Source organism: Apis dorsata, unplaced genomic scaffold, assembly GCF_000469605.1.
Source record: "Apis dorsata unplaced genomic scaffold, Apis dorsata 1.3 scaffold_137, whole genome shotgun sequence".
NCBI lineage: Eukaryota > Metazoa > Arthropoda > Insecta > Hymenoptera > Apidae > Apis > Apis dorsata.
Window position 1 is genome coordinate 514528 of NW_006263429.1, and position 13364 is coordinate 527891.

The following is a 13364-nucleotide window of genomic DNA, read 5'->3' on the forward strand; positions in this document are numbered from 1 at the left end:
GTAGAGAGTGAAGATCAATTTTGCTCATCTACATTTTCAATTTATATCACGATATTAAATTATAGTTGTTTTAATTGAAACGAAACTTGAATTTGTAGTTTAGTAAAAATACTTTGAGAAATATAATGTAATGGATAATTATTCTGATGATTTATTTCAGAAACTTAGCCATCTTCTGCAATAATTAAGAAACATGCACTTAAAAGGAACTTGCTTTGGTAATTATTTCAGGGAGGTCATAAAGGAAACGGATGTGTGTAGCACTATTTATGTTTTAAAAACTAGCTCTTTCGTTTATGACCGTACAAAGACAGTTCATTAAATAACTATTACAAATTGTATAGCACTTACTTCTGCACGGTACTTTGATATACAGATTCTTTAAAAGGTGAACGAACTTTTCGTATACTTGAAACGCGTGAATAGATATTTAGAAATATGCTGAATAGATAAAATTTTCGAAATAAATTAAATTTATAAATAAATCTTAATAATATAAAAATATTTTCTGATAAAATAATTTAAATTCTGTTAAAATATTATAATCGAAATTCATATTAATAACAATAATATTAAAGAAACTTAATCTAACCTAACTTAATACATTCAAGACAAAAAATAAGAATGAAAAGATGAAAAATGAAAAAAAGTTTTTTACATATCCAACTTTTCTTTTGTATTTTGAATTTCAATGCATTATTAACTATTTTTTTTTTTTATTCAAAATCAATATTTTTTGGTTTCGAATATATTAAGATGATTGTCTTTGTCGATTCACTTTATGTATGTATAAATACAAACACTTATTATCTTTTTCACAACAAAATACATTCTCGAAAATCATCGAAGCCAAGAAAATCGACTACAATTTTCTAACATTATCGATGTTCTGACAAGAATACAGAAAAAAAAGTAATAAATATCTTCGATACTACATCGATCATATCGATACTTCTTGCCCGAGCATATGATCTGTTCCACTTGTTTCGCTTGATTGCAGCCTGAAGCCGCGTTTCCATGATCCGCTCGCAGTCGAAGGATCATCACGGGCAGTCTCTATTCCCATGCGTTATCCGATTAAGGATTTCCCGCGTGTTCTCGTTAATGCGAATTAGATTTGAGATCTTTCTAGTGAATATCGAAAGTTTGGTTGAAATATAAAATTGACGAAAAGAATGTGGAAAAAATTTTGATTTAATTAGGATTGGAAATCTTTTATGTGATCGAATTGATTTTTTAATTCTAATTTCTATTTATATTTCTGTCAAACTTATATCTAACTTTACAATAGTGTATTAAACATTAATAAAAAAAAAATAATATATATCATTATTATTTATGTATATTTATTTAATATACTATAAACTTATAAAATCTCCAATCCATTTAAGTTTTATTATTTTATTATTAGTATTCGACAACACATTCCACAACAATCCTGCTAAAAAAACATATCCAACAATAAATTCTGGCAAAAATATAAAAAATTATAGAAAATATAAAATCCAGATTTAAATCTAAACATTAAAAAATTGCATAAAAAGATTTTTTCAATTTTTGAATATCACGATTTCATCTTTAGTATATAAACTAATATATTTCTAACCTGTAAATTCACGAATGATTTTGATACGAAACTGATACAAAATGTATAGAATGAAATTCTTCCCAAGAAAATTTTTTTTTTGTTAGATAAAGTGATGATAACTTGGAATAAACTTCCTGAGGAGAAGTTGAGCTATCTGTCTATTCACTTGATCGGTCAATGTACTCTTCGACTGTTTATTCGATAGACATCGCGTATATATATAGATATATGCATACATACCAGATAGAATCTAAACGCCCAATGACAATTCACTATGCACTGAGTTCCGAGAATTGTTTCACAGAGATGTAAATAATATTTTTAGCGATTCAATCGAATCAATTGTTGCTGGTTGGAATAAAATATTAAAAAATGTTTTCAAAAGAAGACGAAACGATTGTTTTCAAAAAAGAAGAAACGTTTTGATCTCTCTGAAAATAGATGGCGCAAAATTCGAATTATGTATGAGCGGATTTCCAACAAGATCTTGCAAAGGATTTGTTTTGAAGAAAGAATTGTTGAAAATTTAAGATATTGGTATTGAATAACAAAATGCTTCAATCAGATAAATTATCGAATAAATGATTATCATTACTATTGACTATAAAATTAAATTTGAAAAATTTCAGAAAACAAGATTTAACTTTTTGATAAAATAAACTTAAAAAAAAAAAAAAAGAAAAAATTAAATACTAGTCAGAATAGAAAAATAGCGGAATCTTATTTTATCTAATCTTATTTAAACAAAATTTTTACTTGATATCACACATTGATATAAAAATAAATATGATTGCTTTTATACGATAATTGAAATTCCGCACAAGAAAAAACGGAATTAAAACATGGCAATTAATTATCGCATTTTAGATTCTTCTTTTTTTCAATTTTGAATAATAGATAGGTATTTTAGAATTCGAAAGTTTCGAAATCTGCAAAATTTCTGTATTCTATATTTAAAAATTAGATTTTGATCCAATTAATTATTACTAAAAATTTTGCAAAAACGAATAAAATAATTTTAACAAATATTTTTTGAATTCAAGGTACCGTTTTTATACAGATTTCGTTCCAATTTTCATTCATTTTTAATCACTTTAGTTCGATGTTGAAATTATCATTAACCCGATTTAGATACGCATCATCAAGATCAATTGCAACCTGATTTCTGGATTTTAATATTGCACACACGTCTCATCAACCGTGCGGAGAATTATTCTCACATTGGAAGAAAGAAAAAAAAAAGAAATAAAATACAAGAAGCTACTTTGGAAATGGAAGGAAATTGAAGAAGAAAAAGAAGAAGAAGAAGAAGAAGGTCGAAAAAGATTTCAGTGTCGAGCAGGATTTTAATTAAAGAGTTGGTGCATAATGAGGGAAGTGATACTGGACGGTGTTGTCGAGAAGCATACTAATTGCAATTTAGTGCATCCCGTGTTTCTTCTTCTTCACTCACGATTATGCTTCTTATTATCTTCTTACACGAACGTTTTTATTCGCGAACTAATTTATTTCAATATTTTTCTTTTCATAAATGATGATGAATAGTTATTAGTTATATAGCAAAGTAAGCTGATAGTGATAAATAATGTGAATATTTATAAAAAATTAGATTTTTTTTATAAAAATTACTGTACAATGAAAAATAAATATTTGTTTTACCTTTTATAAATATCATAAATATCATAATTAAGTTTTTAGTTTAATCAATTCATAAGAATTTCTATGTGAATTCCCATATTGAAAATATAAAATCTCTCTTATTTTATTTTTTTCTATCACTTCATAAGATTTATACATATCTGATGTAAGAGATTATTTTTAAAATATATAATTTTAGAATCCTTCACAGCTTCTTGAACATTGATAAATGTTATATGTTTTAATTGATATTTTAGAATACTAATTTTTTTAACTGTATCACATATCTTTACAAAACTTAAATTGTTTATAAATTAATTAATACTTTTAACATAACTATTTTTGTCTTTATTTAATTGCTATGGATTTTTATGTCTATTTTCTATTAAGATCAGAATTGTAATGCGAATATCCAAATTGAAATTAGTAAAATATAAAATATAAAATTACTTATAAATTAATAAATATACTTTAATATTGATATTTTTGTATATTAATTTTCTTTTGTTCGAAACTCTGCAACCGATTTTTTAAAACTGTTCCACGAACACATTAACATCCTGTATAGAAGCACAAACGAATAAATATAAGAATAAACGATTGTAATAATCCTTATAAAAAAAATTATTAAGAAAAGAATGTACCTTTATTGCGAATATACGATGTCTGTTTGGATAATGGACGATTCCACTTGGACTAGAATCAGTTTGCACTCCTTCTGGAACGAGAAATAGAATTTACGTTGGTATAAAATAATTAGAAGATAATTGCAAGAAAAATACATAGAATAAAAATAAAGCAATACTTCAATAAAATATTTCAATAAAATTAATAGAAAATCATTGTTTATTATAAAATATATAAAGGTAAATAATGATCTTTTATGTGAGCAATTCATAATTTTTCAAACCATCTTCGTTTTTCTCCCAAAGATAAAAGTTACGACCGCTTTTACGACTGTTTCAGAAAAATATTAAGGATGCTTGGATAATTCAACCATATTTTCAGCCTTTATTGCCACAGGTTTAAACGAGGTATAAACTTGTTAACAGATTATTTTCAATTCAACACTTTAAACAAGTCATTTTACGATCTATATAATATTAATTATATCATAAATTATTACATATTTTTTAGAGACTTTTAAAAAAGATAATTTTAAAATTTCTTCCAATTCCTAAAAAATAAAAATCTCAAATAATCTTTTTCAAAACAAAAAATATAATCCACATTATAATGCATATTATCACAGTATGTATCTTCATGAAAGATTAAAAACTCACTGAAAAGAATGCAGCAAAGAAGAGATGAGAAATTAAATCTTCTACTTTTTTATTCTTTAAATCCATAAGAGATGAAGATGATGAAATTTGAAAGTTCACATTCCATTATCACTACTGGTTTTAATCGGATATAGCTATTATTAAGTTAAATAAATTAAAAAAAAAAAAAAAAATCGACAAGTTAATCGACATTCACCAGGAAGAATCTGGTTGATATTTCTAGGGAAGACTTTCTCCTCTTCATAAGAAATCATGTGTTATGGTTTATGATCAAAGGTCACACACTTCAGATTTGATTATTGAAATGAAAATCGCGAATCTGGTGTAAATATGAAAGTCAAACGAGTTTCACTTCTTCCTAGTTTTTCGTAATCAGTGTCTTCGAACTCGTCCCAATAATTTTCACATGGGAGTTCAAATAACATGGAAGTTAAAATAGTGCAGAACATAAAAGTACTTGAAATATCTTCTTCCTCCCTTCTTTTTATGTAACATTTTGATATTAAATTTTCAACAGAAGATTTGTACATCTTTGCACGTTTATTTTTCAATAGTTAAAAGTGCATTAATAATCCTTTCTCTCTTCCAATCTGAAAGTTAAAAGGAGGAAATGATGCAATAATTCGATTCTATGATTTTTTTTTCTTTTTTTTTTTAAATTATTTAAATTTATTTTTAGACGAGTCAAATAATATAAATTGTAATATTACGATCATACAGAAAGAGGATTATATGTAAAAAATATCTATTTAAGTTATAGGAAAAAAAAATTTATATTTATTCTTTAAATCCATAAGAGATGAAGATGATGAGATTATGAATTTATAGATAAATATAAATTAAAAGGAATTGCAATTCTGACATGCATGATTCAGGGTCAAATTTCTTTTTCCTAGGAATGAAGAAATCTTGATTCTATTTATGCAATTCTATAATTTTATACTTTTCATTATTACCTCTAAAAAAATTTTATTAATATTTATAATTTATATTTATAATTTTACAACATAATGGAATGATAATGAATGAATATAATGGAATGAAAACATTAAAATTACTTATATAATTATTTTCTTAATAAATAAAAAATATTTACCTCTAATATTTTCCATTTATCAATACAAAAAGGATAGATATCTATTTCAAAAAAGAAATCAAATTAAAACAATAGATTAACTCATTAATAAAATTTGCATAAACATAATGCACAAACATAATTTCTATTCACAATTTATATGCGTTTATCATTCCTAATTAATTGCACCAACTCTTAAATTAAACTCGTTAGTCTCGATCAATCGATTCAACAGAGACTCTTGTATTTAAATGATCTGCTTCCATTCTAAAACGATTACCACGAAGTTATAAAGAGTTTCGATTTACAAAGCGAGTCTCTCTAGCAATCGGGTTATAAGTAGTAAGCTATTAGCTATTAGCTATCAACTAACGTAACATTGAATCGTGATGAAGACATTATAAGGCATAGAAACGTAAGACACATGCAATGTGTATCTCTGTCGATATTGTTCGATATGACAATACCGATCGAGAGCAATGCTAGTCGGAGCTCGTTTTCGATCCGTTTTATTTCCATTGAACGAACACGTGAAACTGAAACTATTACAAATGATTTGATGGAAAATGCATTAGAAATTTCAATCAAAGAGGAATTGATTAATTTTATGTTAATACTTAAAATTTTTCACAACGTTCCAATTTTATTTCAATGCGAATGATGCGCATTTGTCATAAAATCTTCAAAGAGAATCCAAAGAATAAAAAGATTTTGGGACCGGAGATAAAAATAAGGTAAAAAGATAGAAAAAAAGCGACATGCCATTAACACTTCTTTTTAACGACACGTCGAAAATCAGATTAACGATGGCGGTGATTAAGAGGTCGGCAAGATTCTTGGCCAAGATCAATGATCTTCCGAGGCGCAATCGAGGGCCCTCGAGGTTGCCGTCGGTCATCTAGAAAGTTGCCGCTCCCATCGTTACAAAAAGAAATAAAACGGGAGATGGATCGAAACAAGGATCAACGTCTCTTCGCTTTCTTTCTTGTAAATTGCCTGTTTTTGTACTCGTTTTGTATCGTGCCTCGAATACGTAATATTTTTGTCATCTCTCTGAAATTTATTTATTTTTCTTAAGACACGAAGTAGATTATAAATTACAATAGAATTCTATTTATATATGTAAAAGCCGACAAAGAATGAGCAATTTATATGATAGGTTCGTATAGTAAGAATTCACTATTTTTAAATTTTTCTTCAAATAACTGAAGTTTTTGTTCGAATAAATGGATATTTAATCATCTTATCTTTTGGATTATACAAAATGTTAATGTATTTAATACGGTATCTTTGAAGGATTAATCGTGGAGGTCAAAAAAACCGTGAAAGTTGGTATAGAAAAATTTCGATTGAGATTTGTTGAATTTACTTTTGTTGAGTTTAACCTAGATGAAGCAAGATAAAAATAGAATATACGGTATTACGGAGAAAGAAGAATCTCATTCTCCCTTCATTTCTTATTTACATCCAATACCGCACAAAAAATTAAAAAAAAGTATCCAATGATAGATAATAATTTGATAGAAAAAATTGTAAAACGTAACGAAATCCAAAATATTAATGACAATTTGTAAAATCGAATTTTTATTCAAAGAGAAAGCTGGATATATGAAAAATTCTTTTCTACTTGTCACGTTTCCTGGAAAAGTTTAATAAAAATAAGATAGGAAATTTGTATGAGTTTCACTTAGTTATATCGATAAAAATTTCGTTTCAATAAATGAAGTTCTATTGTAAGTATTTTATAGTGTTTCTTCGAATTTTAATTGATTCCTGAAATAAATAAAAATGTTCCCACAAGTTAAATTTAAAATTAATGATAATCAATACTGATATGATAAATAGCAATTTAATTATCAAAATCAATTCGTTATAATAATATTAATATATTTTATACAATAATTAATTATACAATAATTTCATTTTATTACCTTAATCCTGTGTTTAATCGTGCAATCTAATTGTATTTCTTCTTCTTCTTATAAAAATAGGAAGTAAAAATTTCAATCTGCTGTTTCTATCTTCAGACTTCATTACGATCTAAACACTTATTCTTCCACCGTGTATTTATAAGAACTTTAATATACAATATAGAAGAATTAAATTACACATTTCATTATTTCAATTTCACATCAACTTAGAACGAATATCTTTTTTTTCTCAAGGAACATAATACACTTCCTCTAAAAATAAAAGAAAGCCATTGCAATTGAATATATCAATGTTTTAAGATTTCATCATTCTTTATTATTACATATTATTTTTTAAAGATAATGTATTCCATAATAATTGAAATACAATATCTTTACTAATTAATATATGAATGTCTTTATTTTCTTTTTCTTTGCCACTCAATTAGTCCTCTTTCTTAATCTTCAATTCTTTCTTCATTAAATAAGTAATTATAATAATAATATTTCTTTCTATCTCTTTCTCGTCACGTTCACGTAACAAATAAACAAATTTTTCAGAATTTTTTAACTAATTCTCTTCAATTCCTATAAAATTTAATTTTTCTAAAATCATAAAATTAATAAAACATAATACGTAAATAACAATATTTTTTAAAATCATAAAATTCAAATATAATATATTCTCATTTCATGCAAATAACAATAATAAGTGCTTAATTATTACATACATCGCAAATCATACATTACGATATAACAAACAATTTTTATCGATTCAATAACGAATATTTATTGAAATTCGAAAAAATAAAACATAACCTCTATCATAATCTTACATCTTCGCCATAGGTGTTTTCATCGAACGGTTAATTTCAATTCCGTTAATTGCGAGGATAGAATTGCAACATGAAGTTGGTCAGTCTTCATGGCCCCAAGTATAGCAGCGATTGGTTATCGAATTGAATCAATCTCGACCGAAACCGGTAACAACCTCTTGATCTTTGTCGAAAGATAATTAGACATTTAATCGCGCGAAATGAGGAATTTCGAGAAATTATAGTGGTCATTAGAGGAAAATACTTTATGATTTAATTAAAGGTGGCTTGAATGGTTTTGCTTACGCGAAGAATCTTCTGCTTTTTGCTTTCTCCTTCGTTCGTGGATCAACCGTTCACCGATCATTGAAAATTAGCACTTTCCCATAAAGCATCTAGATTTCTAGTTTCCTGATTGATGGACTTGTAAGATATTTTTATTTATTATTATAAATATTTATTTCTTTCCTTTTCTTTAAACTGTATCAATTTTTTTTCTTCGTCAAGAAAACTTTTTTCCTTTTAAATTTTATTACTAGAAAATTACAGGAAATTACTAGAAATAAAAATCGAAATATCTAGAATTTTAAATATTGACACACATTAAGAATGTAAATTATAAATTCAATTACATTAGCAAACACATTTTTGCTACAATAAAAAATCATCACAACAATAATTAAATGTAAATAGATCTATTCGCGATTTAACTTTTCGAAAAAGATTCACGAATGATTACGTTAAATAAATTGCATCACGCCAATAGACTACTGAACCAAGTCACAGATCGTGCAGGATATGAAGAACGCATTAACAATTTTCTGTTTAACCTTGCTACATACTCCTTGTTACAGTCGATTAACCTTTCGTCGAGATCTCCTTTTCGCAATACATACATAGGTGAGTAATTACGGAAAAAAGATTGGGAAGGCAATTATCATTTTCCCACTTATCGAAGTGAAAGATTACCTTCCGTCGGTTATGAAAATTACAGATGTTACGGATATTACTGGTTTCGCTATGTTATCCTTTTAATTGCCACTACCTTACCATTTAATTATATACATTTTAATCGTGCTTCATCTCGCAGAAAATTTTTTATTTCTTATTCATTTATCATTTTTAATATAATTAAAAATAACATAATTAAAAATGATGATATTTGTTTTTAAATAATTTTTATATTTTATAGAATTATATCATATAAGTTTCTATTTATTATCTTTTTTGTTAGTTCATTTTTATGATTAATTGTATTTTGCTATCATTGCTATTCCTATTTATAACTCGTTAGTTTTATAAATAAATTTTATTTTTTTGAATTATTTTAAAAGAAAATATTATCTTGTATTATTTCATTTTCAATTCTTTGTATATATATATATATATATATATATTTAGGAAATATATATATAAAAAAATATAAAAATATATAAATAATATTTATTATTAAATTGCTGTTGAGTTAGATAATTTTTAATAGCTTAATTTCTTTTGTATAAAAACAAATTTTCTATTTCCATTATGACATATAAAAAAAATTACTATAATCTATAATTCATGTGCCATAGATATCTGCGCTAGATCTATTAAATAAATTGATCATTATTCTCCAATGAATCATTTTTATTCTAGATTCACAAGAAAGTTAAAACATTAATTTTTAAATCTTATCCAATAAAAAAGAAATTCACTCACTGCAAAAGAGATAAAAATATCTTCATCAAGATTTCATTCAACAAAATCTCTCACGAAGTCGATAAAATTACGTGTTACTATATACTTTATCCGTGCCGGAATAAATTTTCTGAAAATATTGCCGGCACTCATGGCACAAACGTGAAGACTCTCATAAATTAAGAAGATAGAAAATGCTAAATATTGAAAAACTCTTACCGATTCCAGTAGATTAGATCAGCTTATGATCAGACTCAGCTTGCACGACCGTGAAATGTTTCACGTTCTTCCTCGAGAGATTGGAACAGATCGATTAATGATAAAAATTCTTGGAATTCGATACGACTGGTCATGGATCTTACGTATGAAAGCACGTTTCCTTTGAAATTTTATGGATGAATAGGCATGTCTAGAAATACGTATAAAATGTTACTTCTTTCGAACACATTTTGTTCCATGTTTTTATACATTACACAGGAGAAAAAATTAACGAGACTTAAATTTTATCGATTTTCTTACATCTGTCCTTTTAGATTAGTTTAGTTGAGAGACTCGAAATTGAAAAGTTGAAGAACTTAATAAATTTCAAGATGTAATATCAATTTATAGATTCTTATATAAGGATATATATCTAATTATAGATATCTATTTTAAAGATGCGGATACTTATTTTAAAAATCAAAAAATGTAACTAATTCAAAAAATTCAAAATTCTTCTCTCATCTTGAATTAATTTTTCTTTTCTTTATAATCACAAATATTCTGTAAAACATAAAAATTTTTTAATTATAAAAATATCACATCTTCTCTTTCCTGCTATTTCCAACAATTTAGAAATTTTAAATTATCTTATATCTTATATTAAAATTAAAGAATGATGAAATTTGTAAAAAGTACTCTTAAAAATACTCTCAATCGATTCTTCTTTCATCTTGAATTTCCATTTTTCTTTAACACTATTATTAACTATTTTAGAAAACGTAAAAATTCTTTATCAAAAATATCTCAATTTCTTTTTTATTTAACTTCCAAATAAACAACTCAAAAGTTTCTTGTGCTAAATATAAATTCTCATATCGTGACTCAACACTATTAGACAAGGAATTAAATATCCCTTCATCAAAAAGCATTAATCTTGAAAACGCATCCTGCATCCTCCAAACTCAACGTTTCATTTTTTCTATCATAAACATCGATCGATCTTTCTTTGCATTAATTATTTCAGCGATATTTTTCTTACTGATCTCTTTCCATAACCACACTTTATTCTCGAACTATCTTGAAATCTACGACGAAGAAACGAGATATTAGGAACGAAGGACGTGTTATTTCGATCGTGATGACGAATAATCGAGGACACATTATTCATCATCATCGATACGTAGGCGAATATATATCGTTTTTCTTTTTTTTCCCGATCGAGAGAACTCACCGGTTTGAACGACACGAATGGAAGGATCGATGCTCGACGCCCACGCCATCGTGGGTTCGAGCACGGCTACCAACCTATCTCGCCGCTGAATCCGTATCTGTATCGGTCACGAAACTTCCTGTCACGATTAAGGTCGACGCCGATCGATGCAAAGGGTCAGTCACCGTGCGGACGACGAGCAACGAACTTTAATTAGACGAGAAAACGATATTTGTTCGATTTTGTTTAAGTTAATTTCAATTATTATAGCAGTTGATTATTTTTTCTCGGACAATATATATTGTGCGCAAACATCTTTATTCTTTTTTGAGATAAAATCTTGAATATATGAATATTAAAAACATTGAGGTAATTTATTAAGATTAATATTATTATTTTAAATAAAAAAAATTAGAAATACTCCAATTTTTTTTAAAAATAATAAAAAAAAATACAAGTGTTAACTTGTATCTATTCAATATTCCATTATTATTATTTAATTTTAATGTAGCATAGATATATCTTATTATCTATTAAATTTTCAAACAAACGTTCTAATAAATAAATTTAACACGAGATCTTTGATACTTTTTTTCAAACTTTTGAACGACAATGTGCGATCCACAATTACAAAAACAAAATTGAAAGAACTTAACCTAACCTATGGAGGCGCGTCAATTGAAAGGGACGGATTGAAAACAACGAAACGCGAAAGTGGCTCCTGCCGTTCGTATTGTTCCCGTTCAATGCTAATCAGGTGCGGCTCGAGACGTGCAAACTGCATTGGCGGATTTCCATAACGGCGACGGAAGTCCCTTTAAGCGGACGTGGGCGAGCGCGCGCCAATTCAAAGCGGAAGAAATCGAAAAAATGGAAAACGCTCATTGTTCCAGCCATGGAGGGAAAGAAGGGAGGATAATCGTTCGAGTGAATGGCCAAGAGGATCGCCGGTTAACAATATCCTCGCAATCACGACGCTTTTATTTAGTGAACCAATGATGGGCGATTAAACGATTTTGGACGAGAGATATCACTTATGCATCGTCATGAACGAGATATCTCAATTATTATATTCGTTGAATATTTTGAATAAAATATTCTGCGTTTATCTTTTTTTTCTATTCCAAATTTTCATGATGGCTATAAACAAAATTTCAATGCTTTCAATGCTTAGAATTGAATATCAATCATTGAACTAAAGTTTTGATTATAAAATATTCTGCACTTAACTTTTTTATTTTAAATTTTGATACTTATATGTAATGAAAAATACTGTAGCTTTTGTTCTTCTGTGTTTAAAATAATGAATATCAATTATTGTAAATTTTTGTGATATTAGTATTCCTGAACAAAATATCTTGTTTTCCTTCCTTTAATACTTATAATTGAATGTTATACATTTAATATTCCGCATCATCTTGCTTGATACAATTCCAATCTCATAAGACAAAAGAAAATTAAAATATTTTTAATTTTTTGAACGAAGAAATTCCCGCAAAATCATATTGTAAACAATGTTAAGAAAATAGAATCGTTTATTTTAGAGAAACTACAAACAAAACGCGAGAAAGCTTATTATCGACGATGTAAAAGCACTTTTATGATATATTGTTTAAATTTTCGCGTTGAATCAATTGCCTTTTATCTACCAGGAAAGTTGTAAATTTTTCCAGAGCATATTTACAAATTCGTTTACATATATAAGTATTTTCTCTTTCATTCTTGTCTTTATAAATTCTCCACAAGTTTCACTTTCGAAAAGTGAAAATATTTACCATAAAAATTCTAATTACAATCTTTAATATAGTTTAAAAAAAATGGTAAATAACTTGATGAAATATTTTTAATTTCGATAATTATTTACAAAAATGTATCATCCTAACAACTCTTGAATAAACGATCTCATCTCATTTAATTTAACTTAATTTAAAATGTATCTAAATGTTAAAAACTTTTTTTTTTTTTTT

General features: G+C 26.6%; 1 protein-coding gene across 2 annotated transcripts in view; it reads right to left on the bottom strand.

The window, feature by feature from the left end:
• LOC102681980 (heparan sulfate 2-O-sulfotransferase pipe) overlaps nucleotides 1-13364 on the bottom strand; it is a 44489-nt gene that overhangs the window by 8208 nt on the left and 22917 nt on the right. Inside the window, exon 4 of one of the 2 annotated variants that reach the window (XM_006613217.2) lies at nucleotides 3871-3941. In XM_006613217.2, the coding sequence (XP_006613280.1) occupies nucleotides 3871-3941 (71 nt within the window). Of the gene's footprint in view, nucleotides 1-3870; nucleotides 3945-13364 lie in introns of both variants that reach the window. The other variant, XM_006613216.2, reaches the window with a different exon arrangement.